Raw genomic sequence first — 18,809 nt, forward strand, 5'->3', positions numbered from 1 at the left:
AGGGACAAAGGTTACAGACCTTACAGAGCTGTTCGACAGTGGAATTTGCTGCCAAAGAGTGTGGTGGAGTCTCCTTCTTTGGAGGTCTTTAAGCAGAGGCTTGACAACCATATGTCAGGAGTGCTCTGATGGTGTTTCCTGCTTGGCAGGGGGTTGGACTCGATGGCCCTTGTGGTCTATTCCAACTCTATGATTCTATGATTCTATGATTCTAGGACACCGCAGACTGCTGAGACCGCAAAAGGTCAGACAGAGGGAACGATGTACAGACAGCTGTGGCTTGTCTGGGGGGGGGATGTGCCCTGCACCCCAGGGTCACTCGTGCAGGCAGACTGTGACCGCCTGCTGGTGGGGAGTGTGCTCCCTCCGGACCCCACTGCCCACTCCGCGATATCCCTACAGTAGTGAACTGAGGAGAAACAGAAACTATTCACATTCCAGAATCTGGGCTGGTACACCAAACTCTGGTGAGAAAAAGCTCCAATGACTCCAGAAAAAGCACACGCAAAAGAAGCGGTGTGACATTCAAAACCTTCTATACCCCACAACAAAACCTGAAGTGGAGAAGAACTCAGTGATCATAATGCTCACCTCATCTTTAAGACATGCACCCCAAGTTACTGATGCTACCATTCTGACCTAAGGTGCGATGAAACTCAATGATGGCCTGTCAAAATGTATGAGTGCAAATACTAATCATATCATTTGCTGAACTCCCAATGCTAAACACCCTAAGAGTAACCTCCTCCACTATCTAGACAACATCCTTTCTGTGATAGCATCACATCCCGGCTCTTTTCCAGGAGGTGCCTCTTTTCCAGGAAAACTAATCTAAGGTTTAGATTGCAAACAAAGCAAACTTATGTCAGTTTCCTGAACGTTGCTTGCTTGGTTTCCAAGTCAGCTAAAACACACACACAAAACCTCTAGTGCAACCACCTCAAGGCTAAGACACATGACTACTGTGCTATTGTCAGCCATTTCCCCCTCTTCGGTGTGTGCTGAGGTTGCTCCCTGCTGTGCTTGTAGAAAGTTTTAATGTGGTGGAAAGGCCAGAAAGTCACATCTGACATTATGAGAGTGCTACCGCAAGTGTGGGTGGGTGGGGAGGGAATCAGCTAAAAACACACACCATGCAAATCATACATATACCAGGCTTTAGCTCTTTGCAGCAGTAATTATTCTTTTCTGTATGCTGTCATCATCCTTCTATAGCAGTGGCATCTCACAGGCAGCATTCAGACTCTGACACATTTTTTTCCCTGCCACTGGACCCATGGGGACAATGGAGGGCCGGCATCCTTGGACAGCTGCTGCAATCCTAGCAGAGTTCACCACTAATGCCTGCCCTGGGCTCCCCATGGGTGAGTGGCTAGGTCTAGATGCCATTTTTATTTCCCACAACACCCTAGAGCAACGATACAGTGTGCAGGAGCTTAAAATGGCAGCCAGAAGCTCCTTCTTGCTCTGAGGACTGCAACCCACTGCCAGATAAGCCCACTAGGAAGATGAGACCTTCCAGAGGATCTCATCCAGAGGAGACTATTGTGGAAGAAAAAGGGAACATCACAGTGAGGAGAGCTTGGCTTCATCTTATGACTGACAGCAGTTCCTCAAGATCTCAGGCAGAAGTCTTTCCGATCGGGTGATACCTAATCTGGTTTTTTAAAAAAAAGACTAAGGATGGCTGGCTTTGAGCCAGGGACCTTCTACATGCAAGGCATATGCTTTACCACTAAGTAATGGTCCCTTCTCTGGAGCTTCTGACACTGTGCATTATGCCCACCCCTAGGAGTTGGCCACTGCTGTTCTATATAATTCCTTTCTTTATAAAAACAGATTGATTGCTTTCCTGCTCATTCCCAGCCCTGGGTTATTTAGAGTCCATAGATGCAAAAGGAGAGTGTTCCAGACCAGAAAGACGTCATGTCCCCTCAATCTCATTGACAGAGAATCATAAAATTTGTTTTGGCCTTTGAACTCAACCAAGCCATGCCATTGACATTTTGCTTCTGTGTGAAGTAAAGAGATTGAATACTGGGTTTATAACCCTTGTCATTTTCTCTCCATCTCAATGACATGGGACTTGTCTGTCCCCAGGATGCATGGCACATTCTAACGATATAATATTAATTTACAATAAACCGACTGCAAAGAGAAGGCAGAGGACTCATTTTCTCTCTCTCTCTCTCTCTCTCTCTCTCTCTATCTCTCTTAATATGTTTTTATTGATTTTCCAATACCGTTCCACTATCAGCCTCATTAATTGGCTAAAATACCAATTTTATCCAAGTAATACAATTATTAATGCCAATTATTCATATGTCAAATTATATGATTTTATCAAACTGGCCTCCCAGCGTGCTAGATTTGAGTCTTTGTTTTTCTACATTTTTTCTGCGTTTCAAAATCTTAACAATTTTCATCCCATTCCATTCAGATATAATAATCCCATATAAAATTGCTGTAAGGACTCATTCTCAATAGGCCCATGCATTCTGGTTTCAACAGCACCAAGCCATAACTACCAGACTTTTAGAAGACATCTGAAGGCAGCCCTGTTTAGGGAAGCTTTTAATGCTTGATGTATCACAGTATTTTAATATTCTTTTGGAAGCCGCCCAGAGTGGCTGGGGAAACCCAGCCAGATGGGTGGGGTATAAATAATAAATTATTATTATTATTATTATTATTATTATTATTATTACTGATAATCTCTATTTTGATGGTGGTAAATCTAGGCCCAATTTCACTGTGAGACATCTCCCAACTAATATGATGAAAGCATGTGCAGTGGCTACAAATGATATGTTTTCGAGCTTCAAGAGGAGAGACGATAGGAAGCACACGTGATTCATACTTCCTATTTCCTGTCCTTCATAACATCCAAAATGGAGGTCTTGACTATCTTTCCAATGAAGTGGCTGCATGGAAGCACCAAAACAGGAAAATAAGTCATCTGTGCATCCTGTTCCCCTAATAGCCAAGATCCTAAGATGTGAGCCCAAGCCATATAACTGGTCTTGGGACCTTCTTAGGGCTCCGGTATGTGCAACATTTTCTGGAATGGATATCACATCCTATAGAAAATCTGCATGTACTTTCCATGCAGTGAAATTTGTTTGGCCGTGCATTAGATTCCCACAGCATATACACATGGCAAAATAGACATGTGTAGATTTATCAGGGTGATATACAAATGCTTTCAATGTAATCTCCTGTTCTTATCTATTCTATATGCCTACAACTGCAAGATGCAATTGATCTCTTTGTGACTGCAAGAGGTGTGGTGGAATTGTGAATGGAGTTTTGCTCAGTAGGTTACAACTTGTCCGGGGCTCATTTGGTATAACAGGTGACTTTCAATTTTCTGACTCGACGTCACTTAATGGGAAGGGTTTCTCTCTCTTTGAACTTGTTTTAAAAGGAAACTAGATAGTTACACTATCCTCAAGTTCTAAATTATTAGAGTACAGAGAGCACTTCATAGGTACTACCTGCTTTCAATTTAATTTGACAAAGTCTTCATTTACAAATGAGGTTCGCTAGCAGAATTAGCTCTGAAATTGTTTACAGGGTCTTCCTTTTACAATCCTTTTATAGTTCCAATTGAAAAACTGGATACCACCATATAGACATTACTTCTTTATACCCTACAGGGAACTAGTTACTAAAGTTCTTCATGTTTGATTGCATGACTGCTTTGACAGGTTTGTGGATATATACCAGTTGGATGAGGAAAAAATGGGACAACAGTCTGAACAGACACTTCTCGGTCACAGGAGCCATCTTTCATTTCAGTTACTATGGAAACAGCAAAAAGAGCATATTCCACGGCCTGTTTGGGTGCATCTGGGTTCTCTGTTTTCAAGGGGAAAACTGTTATCTCTGATCTTTGTCCACTGGAAGCATTAATGCCAATGTAACCATTTCCCAAGAACTGCAAGAGACTACATTTTCATGGAAATAACTCCAAACGGGATCTGGAACAAAACTAGCTGAGAGGTACTGACATGCTTTCCTTATGCTTCACCCACCTTTAAACCAAAAGCAGAAATAGGAGGCTGCAATTGTGAGTAGAGCAACATTCCCCAACCTGGGACCTTCCAGATGTTTTGGAGCACACTTCCCATCAGCCCACCAGCTTGCTTGGGCTGGTGGGAGTTGTGGTTCAAAATAGGTCTGTGGAAGGTTCCCCTGATCTGATTCACAGTCCAATATCCCTATCTCTAATGCCCTGTGCTTCCTTCCCAATCAGGAATCCATCATCTCAGCTATCTTGCCTCTTAGCACCTTTCCTATAACTTGTGGCCACAAAAGACACAAACCATATAGTCCCAAGCCTAACATTTAAGAAATTTTGTTCCCATCCAAATTATGACTGGGGAACTCAGGGATCTCGGTCAGAAGCAGTGTGTCTCTGAATACCAATTGCTGGCAATCAGAGGTGAGGAGAGTGTTGCCGTGCCCAGATCCAGCTTGCGGGCTTCCCATAGGCACATGGTTGCCACTGTGATAACAGGTTCCTGGACTTGATGGGCCTTTGGCCTAGCCCAGTAGGGCCCTCCTCTAATGCAAGAAAAAAAGTGTCTCCAGTCTGCCACTAGCTGAATCAAAACAGTAGAGTACAAAACATTGACATCTGAAGAGAAGCAAAAGAAATTCTAGAGGCCCAAATCAATGATAAACTGCATCCTTAACAAAAGTCATAAAAGGTAAAGGGGTCCAGTCATGGTCCAGTTGCGGTGCTCATCTCGCTTTATTGGCTGAGGGAGCCGGCATAGAGCTTCCGGGTCATGTGGCCAGCATGACTAAGCCGCTTCTGGAGAACCAGAGCAGCATACAGAAATGCCGTTTACCTTCCCGCCGGAGCGGTACCTAATTATCTACTTGCACTTTGATGTGCTTTCAAACTGCTAGGTTGGCAGGAGCAGGGAACGAGCAACGGGAGCTCACCCCGTTGTGGGGATTCAAACCGCCGACCCTCTGATCGGCAAGTCCTAGGCTCTGTGGTTTAACCCACAGCGCCACCCGCGTCCTGAAGTCCTAAAGTCATACTCACCCTATAACTATTCTGTATATACTAAAACTAAGGATGCACTACGATATGTTTGGATAGTCTCCATTGACCTAGTCACCAAGAAATGGGTCTTTAAATATACTATCTGTCCAGTAGCTATTAATCTCTTTCACAGCCACCCTTGGAAGTAAATATCCCATCTCTGTAATGAAGGAATTGGAAGCACAGCCCAGATTCAAAGCATGGTTTCTTCTGACCTGTTCCCAAAGCAAGGGTGGTAAAGGGAAAGGAACACCCACCTGGCTGCAGGCAGCACAAGGAATGTAGTTTGAATAAGAAATAAAAGAAAACCCCTAGGCTGCTGACTTTTGCACAGGAGGCATTCAGCACTGCCTTGGCTATTTCCAAAAGGACTCGCTCACCACACAGGTGACCTTTTGGGTGAGGAAGCAACAGTGCCAGTGGCCAACTTGAGCTCTGAAAGATGTCTAGTTTCCCAAACAACCTCAATAATTAAACACACAGCTCTCCAACACAAGAAGCAGGGAGGATCTGCAGGACCCCCCAAGACTGATTCCTCATGCCAGGGCATTTGCTCTGGTCTTCAGAAGACTGGCCCTGTAGTTAGTTGGCATTGTCCTCCTCCCAGAATAAGCAGAGAGGGACCTCATGATCTCAGTAATTAAGAGCTTTTCAGCCACAGACATTGCAACCCAAACTCAAAGGGTGCTTTCTTCTGCCCACCCCCATGATGGTCTACCAACAACTCAAAAAGACGGTGGTCAAAGGAACTTATGCCTGGACTCAGGCAGCAGAAGGAATGTGGTTGGAATGAGGGCAAAGGGAGGGGAAACCCCTATAGTGACTTGAACACAGAAGGGAGACTGGTGTCTTGTATATTTTCCATCTTGCTTTCATATCCGAGGAAAAGCAAATCTGTTCAGTCTCTGAGGACTGAACAATTATCAGTCCCAAACACATCTGGCCTATTTGCTGGGAATCATTCTTATATAACCTTTCACATGCATGCTCTGGGGTGGGGTGGTGATAAACAAGTCATTTTCATTAACGCTAAAATGAGCTGGCTATTCCGTGTTTGATAATGGTGTCCATGCTGCTCCATTGCCTATAAATTCTATTTCTTCCTTTCCTTTGTTTGCTGGCATCTTGCAATTCTTGAATAGTTCCTGGAGGCTTTTTCTGTACTACAAGCGTTCAACGTACGGCACAGATTAGCTAGTGAGCTTACCAAAAATATTACAATCGGTGAGCAATTGACAACAACAACAACAAATAAATAAATAAATAAACAAATTTAATGACACACTGCATCTTAGAGCAATGTCACTCTGATTCGTTGCTGTTTGCTGTTATCATCTTGATATAGTTTCTTAGTATTACATCTCAAAGGGATTCTTGAATCTTGTTAATGGTTTGTCTTTAGTTTTATTTTGAATTGTTCTAAGGCGGCAACGATAAGGTTTCTGTTGTATGTTTTGTCGTTTCTGTGGAAATACATGCCACCCCAGTCTCTGAGCAGGGCGAGATTACAGGCACTGACCCTGGGTTCATGTTTCCTTTGGAATGAGGCACAACGGAGACTGTGGTGTCTTTATGATATATGGTTTATTTACACATCTATACAGCCTGAGCCTATAGTGGAACGGTTCACAGCGTTAACATCGCAAGAGGTTCTGACTTTTCCCATAGCCACAGCACCCTCGGACTTAAGCAAACCCCAACCATTGTTCTTAAAAATTGCTCTCATTTTCTCTCCAGCCCACTGCTTACTGTTTCTGCTGCATAATGCCTAACTGTAATCCTAAACCCTAACCTAACAACTGGCATTGTCTTTCAAAGTAACTCTCAGTTGAGGGAGCCCACTCTTTTGTATTTGCCCTTGATTCTTTGTTGTCCTAATCACTCATTACTCCCAGGCTATCGTCTTATGAAAAAGGCTAGTCCTGTCTTAATTAGCTTTGGACCCATCACAAGAAGCACCAGCTTGGCTTAATTAGCTTTTGACACATAATTCCAGAAGGCTAGAAGTGCCACACACGGGCTCAAATACACACATGGTTCTAGCAACCAGTTTTAACACACAAGCCTTAATTAAATTCTAACACTAGCTTGATCCAGAATTTAGGGCGTCTTGCACCCCTCAACTCATAACACTTTCAATTAAGAAGTAAATTGAATTAAATGAGGTGTGTACTGTTTTAAAACCCATCTGGCAGAACCAGAAGCAGGGATTTTACCATAATATCAGAGGACTACATAGTGTATACTGAAAGACATAACATATCTTCATTCCCTATTCCATAAGATTTGTCTTCCCTCCCTCTCCCTGGCCACCCCTTCTCTGCAAATAATTAACATAAAACCTCATTGATTTAAGAATTTAGGCAAAAAATAATATCGGTGGCAGAAGGGAATGTACTCTGAATGCCAGTAGATATTTGGTTTTAAGATGTAACATGCTCAAATTCTGCCGCAATCAAATTCAGGGCACAGTGTTCCAAAAAGCAGACTTGGGGTGCTTTCTGATCTCACAATGTAAATAATCAGTAAAGCACTGGAGATTTTTCTAGCAATTATAGCTGAGGCAGCTTTTGGCTAGAATAAAGTAGTGGTTCGTCTTCTGCCTATTGGTTAATTTCTGGATTATATACCCGAAAGCACAGGGTGGTCCCTATGGTCCACAGGGGGAAAATAGGCTACAGAAAAGAGGATGCAACAGCAGCTGACTAGGCTGGTGCATAATTGGAAGAGAGGAGAAATGGTGCTAAGTATAGGTGCCTGCCTTGAATCACTTTCAAGGAGTAGTCAAAGCAAATAGATTTGGGAACAAGAATAGGGCGAACACAGCAGGAAGGCAAAAAAAAGAGGGGGAAAAGAGAGACGAAACAGTGAGAGCAATAGATAGTTTGCTGTACAGCAGAGCCTGACCTAGAAACAATCATGTCCTGTCATTAGGAGTTTTCAAGTCTAAATAGTTAGCACTATCTGGGAAACTTTTAAAATAGCAAGAAAGCTAAAATGTAGTTGCCACAAGGGCCGGGAAGAAATTCGCTTCAGTTCATGCTTAAAGCCAAATTTATTGAAGTCACACTCCCCCCCACCCTACCCAAAAATAAAGAACCGAAACACATTCGTCTTTTGAAATTTGCATGCATCTGAATTTTCCAACGCAGTCCTCCAGCCAAGCAATGTTGGCAAAAAATGCATACATTAGGTAAACGCATGTGTAAAAATGAATATGTTAGTCAAAATAGCCAGCAAAATGCATTACTGTATATTAAATAATATAATATGCACGTTAAAAAATATGGCGTATAATTCAAAGGGAGGTTTTGTTAATTTAAAGCTGTTAAAAGGTATTCATTTTTAGTATGAACTAAGACATGTGTGTGTTTTTTAAATACGCCCACTCTTCATCTGCTTTAGCAGATATCACCAATATTGCAACCAGTGAAAATTAGAAGAGCAGTTCAATCTTCTGGGACATATATCTAAGGCTGGAACACTTTTCAGCATTTGGGATACAATGAGAGTCGATGGGTGCAGAAATGGAAATCATTAACGAATTTGACTGCATTTCTCCAGCAATTCTTTTGATTGTCAAATTCAATTGTCTCCTTTTGGGATATTCATTGAATTCACATGCCGTCCTCCATCGATTCATTAGTATTGACATTTAATGCTCCAGTACATATTCAGATTAGGCATTGTATTCATACCTCAGCAAAGAGGACTTAGTTTGTGTGTTCATTAACTTTAGCTTTCAAAATCTAACTATTTATCTTGTAGAACTCTGTAATCCCAGAATACACAACTACCCTCTTTTTAGACAACTTTGTCCACCTGTTGAAGCAAACCACTAGCCAATCATTTCTACTGGACTGGAGTGCCAACTCCTAGAGGCCAAGCCCTTTCTCCCCCCCCCCAATATTTTTGGGAGGGGGAGCCCCCCAATATTCAAAGACGGCAGTGAAGGCCAAGCAAGGAGCCCATCACAGCATGGCTTCAATGGCTGGCTCCTTCTCCTCCTGCTACAGAGGGGAAGGAGCGAGGAAGCAGCCCCCAGCCAGTGGTGGTGGTGGTGGCAAGAAGAGAAGGAGCTGATGGCCACTGAAGCCATGCTGCCGCCATGTTTAATTCCGCCGCATGGCTCCTCCTGATGTCCTGACGCCACACACCCAATCTCGTGCTCAACATCACACATGCAACATTGCCCATTCTCCCTCAGAATGGTGCCTCTGCTATGGTTTACTGTGCAAAAGAACTTCCAGTGGATTATTTTCTTAGCATCTATGCTGCCACAACAGTTTTTGTGATCTTACTGGTATGGTATGAAAATCACCATTATCACCATCAATTAATTACCATATTTTTCACTCTATAGGACGCACTTTTCCCATTCCAAAAATTAAGGGGAAATGTGTGTGATTCCTATGGAGCGAATGCAGGCTCCTTGGCTTCAGCGATAGCAACGCGAAGCCTCTGAAGTGCAGAGGGAGTGCTCCCTCCGCACTCCAGAGGCTTTGAGTTGCTTTCGCTGAAGCCTGGAGAGCGAGAGGGGTCGGTGCGCACCAACCCCTCTTGCTCTCCAGCCTTCAGGGATAGCTGCCTGAAGCCTCCGGAGGGCAGCAGGAACTCGCGCTGCGCTCCAAAGGCTTCAGGGATAGCTGCCAGAAGCCTCCGGAGCGCAGCAGGGTTGCCTTCACTGAAGCCTGGAGAGCGAAAGGAGTCGGTGCACACCGATCCCTCTTGCTCTCCAGGCATCGCTTCGCTGGGGAGGCACTGCACAGTTTTCCCTCTCTGCGCAGCGCCCCTTCAGCGAAGCGGGAGGAGAAATGGAAGGGGCTCTGTTTCTCCTGCCGCTTCGCTGAAGGGCCGCTGAGCAGAAAGGGGGAGAATTTTTTTTCCTGTTCTCCCCCTCTAAAACAAGGTGCGTCCTATAGTCGGGTGCATCTTATAGAGCGAAAAATATGGTAATATACTGCCTACATGCCAAAACAGCTTCTAAGAGGTTTACAAGTGTACAATCAATTATACAATCCTTACATAGCTAAAGCACACAATAAAATAATTCCATAAAAGCATTAAAATACCCAGAATTAAAATAAGACAATAAAACAAGCCAGTTAAAAAACATAGCAATTAAAACAGTTTAAAAAGCAATCAAAACAATTAGATCAGTAAGTTCAAATTCAGGGAAATGTTTTCCTAAACAGCTGTGCCCTCAAGAGCCAACAGAATGCCAAATGCTGTTGGGGTCTCTCATATTTCAGAGCCACTCCTTAGGGACCACCTAAGCCCTTATATCCCAGCTCAACCACTGGTCATTCTCCAAGTTGGCGAGACTCATCCGATAGAATCAAGAAACTGAGCCTGAGGTTGTCGGCCCAGTATGGTGGAACGCTCTGCTAATAGCGATTCAGCAGGCACCGTTTGTTTTAACATTTAAACACCTAGAACACATCTTTCAGTATGGCTTTATCCACACCTCTGTTTGCCTCATCTCTTTCCCCCAGCGAAACCCACTCTTTTGCACAGAATTGAAACAAATGGCATTCAGGTTTTCTATGGACTGCAGTTTGTTCTGATTTATCGCTAAAGGGTGGGTTTTCTGGGATAAAGTGGAGTGCCAAAGGCAAAACTACATAGACCTGAGCCTAGAAAGTGTGGGAGAAGCAGAAAACTGCTAGGACTCATTCTGCCTAGGCATGAGATCAGTGGAAGTGTGGATGAGCCCTAGTAGTACACAAATCTTTTGATAAATAAATAAAAACCTCAGCATTTCCAGCTAAAGAATCAGGAAAGGAAAATCCGGAAAGAGTCAGGGGTGAAAGGAAAGACCCTCAAGAAAAGTCCCCCCCCCCCATGGATGGAGAAACAGTGTGACCTGGGGTAAGTCAGCTTCTTAAGTTTCCTGGGTAAGGGACAATAGAGTGCCCCCTACACTGTATATATATATATGGCTTATGGAATGTATGACATTATGCAAAGTGATCCTGATGAGCACGACTTACTATATAAAGAAGCTGTGATGTGACCAAAATCAGGAGGAAGGAAGAGACTTGTGGCTGAGCTTCTTAAAAACGAGATGAGTAACTTCACAAATTTGTTCAGTTAAATTGTTATGGAGTCCTTTTATGGTATGGAAAAAATAAGCAATAGACGAGACTGAACTGCAAATACGTTTCCCTTGAGACTGAAGCTGAATAAACAGCTGAGTCCCCAAGATTCCACATGGTGCTTAACTCATCGTAGCGTAGCATCTTCTGTAGGGTTATTTTCAAACAATATTTCACTTCAGGAACGGTCAGTCTCTTCATCCTTAGGGGATGTATCCTCAACTGAGCTGCTCAAGGGGGTGAGGGATGATCATCACTCATTGCCTTCATGCATATTGGCAAGGAAGGGTCCAACCACCCAGGCAGAAGAGTGGATATTGCAGAAGCTCTAGCAAGTGAGCAGAAGACTCTGCTTTCTTCTCAGCACTGAGAGAGGGAATAACTAATGGGATGGGATGGAAAGGGGAGGGGAGTCTGAAAGTGGGGCTGCCTTTAACTGAATCGATTTTGCCACAGATTTTCTTACCAGAAGTAAATGAGAGGATGACTCAGAGGTCTCTGTGATATCACAGAGGTCTCGAAAGCACCTTCCCATTTTTCATAGGAAATCTGCGTTGCCAGCAAAGGCAGCTCACATGGTTCAAAGCAATGCTTTGACTCTGCCCAAGAGACTTCTAGGCCACTCAATACTTTGGGGGACCTAATAAGTGAGAGACGGAACCCCGTGTGCTACCATGCACCACATCAAATGACACTTCTGACTTGGCAGGCACCCCATGCAGGATTAGAAGATGCTCAAGATCCTCAGTATGGAAGGCTGTCAGAGAAGGGTTGTCTAGGCCAAGTCCAGCATAAAGAACTGTAAAGGGTTACCACTTGGACAGCAATCTGAGGAGGCACACAAGTCTCTCGGTTACAGCCTTTCCCACTATGGTGAGATGTCCTGTATATATTTAAATTATAGCAACTATGTCTAAATTTGGAATTTATTTTTCTGAATTATCACATGCTAATTTTATGCAAATCGGTGTTCCTTTTCTTATACTCTATTGGGTGATGCAATTCCTATTTTCAGGGGCAAATGTGTAAGTGATTGTTTCATCTGGGGGCCTCTTTCATTTAGTGCTGGGAAGAGGGCCAAGCAGGTGAACTCACTCAATGGTCGGTAACCTCAGGTTACATACGCTTCAGGTTACAGACTCCGCTAACCCAGAAATAGTGCTTCAGGTTAAGAACTTTGCTTCAGGATGAGAACAGAAATCGTGCTCTGGTGGCGCAGCAGCAGCAGCAGGAGGCCCCATTAGCTAAAGTGGTGCTTCAGGTTAAGAACAGTTTCAGGTTAAGTACGGACCTCTGAAACAAATTAAGTACTTAACCTGAGATACCACTGTACTTGTCAAGATCAGCCACTTTCAACTGGGGTTGGGTGAATTGGGGAGGCCACAAAAACTTGAAAGCATGGGATGGATGCTTTAATTTACATACAAAACACCCCCTCACTCTATTTAATCCTAGGGAATAAAAGTGGGAGTTGCAAGCCAAAGGCAAGCCATTTTTTCCAGCCCCTGCAAAACGGGGGTCATACAGATCTGCCTTATAGGGCCTTTATAAGGATTATTTTGAACTTTGAATGCTACTGGCATGGAAGCCAGTATGTTGTAGTGGACAGAATGTTGGGCTGGTGTTGAGGATATGTGGATTGACATCCCTGCTTAACATAGAACTTGTTGGGTGGTCTTGGACAAAGTGCGCACTCTCTCAGTTGATTCTACCTCACACAGTAATGATAAAACTGGCCAACCATCTGCCCTTGGCCCTGAGTTCCTTCAAGGAATATAACTGTGGCACATAACAAATAGATTTATCCTATAAAAGCAGGGTAGAGCATTGTGATGGACATCACCATGGACCGCATAATGGATCCAGATAAAAGAGATCTCAGGTGTATACGATATGGCTCATATAGTGTTTTCATGAATACAGCAACACTACGGTCAATACAGCTGTTTCCTTATTTTGGCTTTCAAGACACAAAGAGACTTCAGTCTCTGTAAGATCACAGATCTGAAAAAATATGAAAGTCTTGCCACAATGTTGCTACTATTAGGAGGGGAAACTCTGAGAAATAATTGTGTTGCAAATGGCCAGGGATTCAGGAAAATGCACTTGCTATCGCTTATTTTAAGCAGCGTTGTCATTCTTTACTCGTTAGATAATTTTTTTAAAGGTAAATATTTACCAAGATCTTTAATGAGCGATAATGCTTCCCATGATATAAATGCTCCACCGCCGTCATCCATGGCTCCTTGCCCTACATCCCAGCTGTCCAGATGTCCACTGACCAGGACAACCTAAAAATATAACACAGAAAGGATAATTACACAAAAGTTCTGTACTGGGACAATCATACTCTCCAGTGACCCTTCAATCGTTTTACCCATTCAGAGGATTTAATTCCTGTAGCTTGAACCATGACTGCACAAATATGTTCTTAAGTCTAATGATGGCATTGCAATTAGTTCTGTCCCAATGGGAAGTGATATAAGATATTTTCTATTTGTATAAATGGTCAAGTTGCTGGGCTGATCATTCCAACATGCAACTGCAAGCTTATGTCAGTAATCTTTGTTGCTAGGCTTTAAATACCATAGATCAGGGTTTCCCAAACTTGGGTCTCCAGCTGTTTTTTGACTACAACTCTCATCATCCCTAGCTAGCAGGACCAGTGATCAGGGATAATGGGAATTGTAGTCCAAAAATAGCTGGAGACCCAATTTTGGGAACTACTGCCATAGATCAATCTCTTCCCAACCTGGCTCCCATGCAGATGTTTTGGAATACAGATCCCATTACCCTTGCCCATTAGCCATGCTAGCCTAGGATGATGGGAGTTGTAGTCCAAAGCACCCAGAGAGCATCAGGTCAGGGAAGGCTGCCTCAGACTGTTATAATATGATGCACTAATATCATAGCAGAGACATCACCTTGCCGACAAAGGTCTCTATAGTTAAAACTATGGTTTTCCCAGTAGTGATATATGGAAGTGAGAGCTGGACCATAAAGAAGGGTGATCGCCGAAGAATTGATACTTTTGAATTAGGGTGCTGGAGGAGACTCTTGAGAGTCCCATGGACTGCAAGAAGATCAATCGTATCCATTCTTAAGGAAATCAGCCCTGAGTGCTCACTGGAAGGACAGATTGTGAAGCTGAGGCTCCAATACTTTGGCCACCTCATGAGAAGAGAAGACTCCCTGGAAAAGACCCTGGTGTTGGGAAAGATGGAGGGCACAAGGAGAAGGGGATGACACAGGAAGAGATGGTTGGACAGTGTTCTCGAAGCTACCAGCATCAGTTTGACCAAACTGTGGGAGGCAGTGGAAGACAGAAGTGCCTGGCATGCTCTGGTCCATGGGGTCACGAAGAGTCAGACACGACTAAACGACTAAACAACAACAACAGGAGTCATTGAGGGGCTAAACTGCATGCTATACACAAATCCTTGTAACAAAGCCAAAATCAAGCAGCATCAAGAGCCTGCAATTTTGATTGGAAGAGCAGTTTGGGAGAAAGACCCCTTGCCTGTCAGCTGTTTTTCCACTCAAGTATCCCCAAGATTTCCCCCGGGGCTCCTCAGATGCATATTTGCCCTTGTCAAAAGCCCAACTATTCATTCCCCAGCTAAACTTAGATTTGTTTACTGCTGTGAAAATTAATGTAAAACCCATTCTTTAACAATAACTTCTTTGCTTTTTGAAACAAAAGCAAGCCCCCTTGTGCTCACCACAAGCCCCTTTTGCCTGGAACTGACATACTTAGTTGCCAGTGGGAACAATGGGAGATGGCAAGACTTAGGAAGTGGTGGTAGCTCTGCCACGGAATCTCACCGCCACAAGTTTGCTGGGAAACTTAGTTCTGGGAATCACAAGTGGGGGGAGTGCTCCTGCACTCTGGCCTCGCTTGTGAAAATAGGATGCTGGACTTATGTTCTTATGAAGCGTCCGAGTAAGTATATAAGTAGGGGGGGGCGCTAAGGTGATCCCTCAAGTGAACTGTTTACACATTGCCTTGAGTATTCCAGTAAGTGCTGTTTGGAGTGCAGAAGGTGCCAGGTGCAATTTCCAGGTAGGGCTGAGAGGGATACCTGGTGTGAAACCCTGGGGAGCCGCTGCTAGTCAGAGCTGGATGGACCATTGGTTTCCTATGTTCCTGATAAAAGTATCCAATGATTTGCAAGCAAGCAAATAAATGCACTTTAAGATACCTAGACACAGATATTGGCTCATGCAGTAAATATTTCAGCAGGCCCTCTCATATTTGGCAGAAGGTGACAGGAAAGGAAGAAAAGCAAAAACAATAAATGGGATGCTGTACACAACAGAATATCGGAGATCCACCAAGACAAGTTTTTAAATAGCTGGCATGTGAACAGAAGGAGATGTTAACCATCAGAAAGAGTATGCTGGCATGACTGTCAATTGGGTGAGCTGTTTTCATCAAACACTGGATGACGAAAATGCACCTATGCCTGGAAGTGAATTATGGCCTAGTTTATAAGTGAATTGAAAACCTGAATTTACACCAGAAGTGATGCCTTTCCCATAGCAGTGAAGGACTACCCAGCTAATATGGTGAGAAGTTCCCTGGCAACCATAGATTTGCGAAAAGACCTGATGGAGAATTACTTTTTGTTCCTGTGAAAGAACTCGCATTACAACAACAGGCATCTTTGAATCAGAAAGTGGTGTAATCTGTCATGGGAGCAGAAATTGGTGGCATAAAAGTGTACGAGCAAATTTCAGAATGTTAGATAAAGAGAGGCTGCTATTCAAGTAGGTTCAGAAAGAACAGAGGAAGCTGCCATTTACCAGGTCAGACTCTTTGACCATCTGCCCAGTACTCTGACTAGCAGTAGCCCTCCAGAGTCTCAGACTTTTACATTAACTGAAGCCAGGAGACTGCAGTGATTTAACCTGGAACCTTCATTATGCCAAATATATGGTGTACCGCTAATCCAACTCTCCTGAGGTATTTCTCCTCAGAACACCTGTCGTATGAAGTTATAGGATTTCAGCAAGAAATTACAGCATATTCATGGATCAAAAGTAAAGAAGTAATAAGACTGTACCAAAATCTTTGCAGAACCTATTAGTATTAAAAACAGGATTGTATGCGACCACCCTGATAGAATCATGAGCACAAACCATCACAAATGTGCTCAATAATAAAAAAAAGATATCTGGAGGAGCCTCCAAAGGTTTGAATGGGGCTGGCGGTCTCTTTAAATGGCAAAGTATATTGTGGTAAGTCCATCCTGCTGCTTTAGGGGGGTCTCCTGCTCTGATGAGTGGGACCTTGGACTTCTGCCCCCAAAGTCCCATCCTGATGGCACCACTACCTAGGAGACAAAGCACTGGATTCGTTCCAAAGCAACACACCCTACATACATTCTGTGGAAATATAACATACTATTACATATTTATAAGCTCACATCATAAGAGTTCATCTTCCACAACATTTGTTTCTAATTCAGAGAGGTTGACCACATCTCCCTTGAACAGGCATGGCACAAACACAGGTATATCCCTCGCTTTCTTGTTTGCTAGTTCACAACGAAGGGGAGCAACATCATATCCCATGCCCTCCGACGTGATTTGCAAGAGCAATACAGGCGTACCATTTTATTTATGTTTAATATACTGAGGAAGCATCAACATGTGCATTCAGGATCATGTTTTGCCTGTTTCAGAAAGGTATTTAAGGATTAGGGCTATTTCTAAGCAACCCGTCCATGTGAGCCTGGGGTTTACTACAGTTTCACAGCTAAAGCATTGCCTTTTTGTCCCCAAATCCTTATCGAGGATAATAGCAGAAGAGAAATTAAATGCTGGGTACATTTCAGATGCACGATGACTAATTCAGTTTCCTGGCAGGCCAGCACTATGACGATTATCCAGCACTTGTCAGTCATGTGCTGTGTTCTCACCAGGACAAGCTGTTTTTAATAAAAACGAGGAAACCAGGCAGAGGGGGTTCTTTGTCCTCCCACTCACATATGCACAGCCATATTAGGGAGTTGCTTCTTTTTTGGAAAAAAAAAAGTCAGGATGCCCTAACTTCTCCCAAAGCAATCTCCCACTCCACGTTTTTTCTTATTCTCAAGTCTATTACAAGAGTGTATAAAACATCATAGTATTCTAGTACAGGACAATCTGCTTGTGTAGCAGTCCTTATGCTTTCTTTCAATGGGTTCTGAATCCAGTACAATAGGTTCCTTATACCTCTTGCATGCTGACCTTTCAGCAAACAGGTCTGTTGTGTGGCCCATCAGAAGGAAAGATTTCCTGGCCTAAAATTCACATTTTCAAAGGAGTCTTCCCTTAAAGGCAGCTAATGCATGGCAGTCAATGCATTTTCCCCTTCTTGCAACACTCCTGCACAGTAACATTTCATTGCGCTATCCTGTCCGTGAGGATAGATGCTGTTGGACCAGCTTCTATCAGCCCAAGCTAGCATAGCCAATGATCAGGGATGATGGGAGCTGCATCCAGCAACAGATGGAGGGCACGAGGTTGGGGAAGCTAGCAGTAGTACATGACAGGGTGACATCTCATTGTGCTATGCTCTCCATGATGGGACATCTTGCAGAGGGAGTGGATAGCTATAGGTTTACTGTGGTCTCCTCTTGATTGTAAAAATCTGGTTTGATGATGCTGAACTGCCTGAGAGGGTGAGGACCCAAAATGAAAGTGTCACTAGCAAAGAAGCAAACTAGACGTGATGAGCTCCTTGTCTGTTTTAAAGTAAATGGCATCCATACGGTGTCTCAATCTGGATCAAGGACATGTGCAGAGAGGATTTAACTCTTTGTACCTGCCACAGTCCTGATCTAGATTGCCCCCTCCCATGGCTGCTATTTGCATTGGGAGGAAAGGCCCCATTGGCATCAATAGGAACTTTTCTCCCAATGCAAAGAGCAGCTGTTGGGGGGTGGGTTCTCCATCCTTCCCCCACCTCATGGCTGCTGTGTACTTTAAAAACACACACAGTGTAAAGGTCTGGAAGAAAGTGATGTTTAATTCCACCCATTAACTTTGGCATTTGATTTTGGGGTTGTTTTTTAAAAAAATGCTCTCCGGTTTTCTTTTTTCCTGTGGCAAGATGTGAGAGCATGAGCACAGGACTCTCCTTTTCTCCTGTTTAATAAGCTTCATGATTTCGATAATTGCTAAGCTGGGACCTAGTACCATAAAACTTTAAAACCTAAAAAATATGGACATATGCTTTGCAAAGGGGTTGTAAAGCTACATGCACACACACAAAAAAGAAAGACTGCAAAGTTGAATCTTTCAACTTACACTTGAATCCGTTTTCTCACCATGTTGTTGTTTCTTTATTGCAAGTTGCTTATCATTTAACAGCTCCTAATTAGTAACATTTATCATTAATTTCTTGCTAACAATATTCCTGTTTTTACAGAGTTAGAGAACACATCTTTTTCCTCCCTAGCTAGCAGCGAACCTAAAAACAAATGTAGAAATATTATGATTCTGCACCACCGGTCACCTTTCCCTCTCCAGTCAACCTCATTAAAATGGGGGGTAGGGAAGACCTAAACTAAAACAAGGGCAGGAGATTGGGCCTGTCAAGAGATCTGTGGGTCTTTTGGATCCAGCAGATCCAAAGTCACCAGTCACTGAAATACTGATTT

The 18,809-nt window shown here is 43.4% G+C and overlaps 1 protein-coding gene across 4 annotated transcripts in view; it reads right to left on the reverse strand.

Moving 5' to 3' along the window:
* The window catches only part of CPQ (carboxypeptidase Q), a 155,603-nt gene that overhangs the window by 55,902 nt on the left and 80,892 nt on the right, over positions 1 to 18,809 (reverse strand). For all 4 annotated transcript variants that reach the window (XM_083451244.1, XM_083451246.1, XM_083451247.1 and 1 more), the window contains exon 5: positions 13,340 to 13,451. In XM_083451244.1, coding sequence (XP_083307370.1) covers positions 13,340 to 13,451 — 112 coding nt within the window. The remainder of the gene's footprint in view (positions 1 to 13,339; positions 13,452 to 18,809) is intronic.

Source organism: Podarcis tiliguerta, assembly GCF_965153285.1.
Source record: "Podarcis tiliguerta genome assembly, chromosome: 7".
In the NCBI taxonomy this organism is placed as follows: domain Eukaryota; kingdom Metazoa; phylum Chordata; class Lepidosauria; order Squamata; family Lacertidae; genus Podarcis; species Podarcis tiliguerta.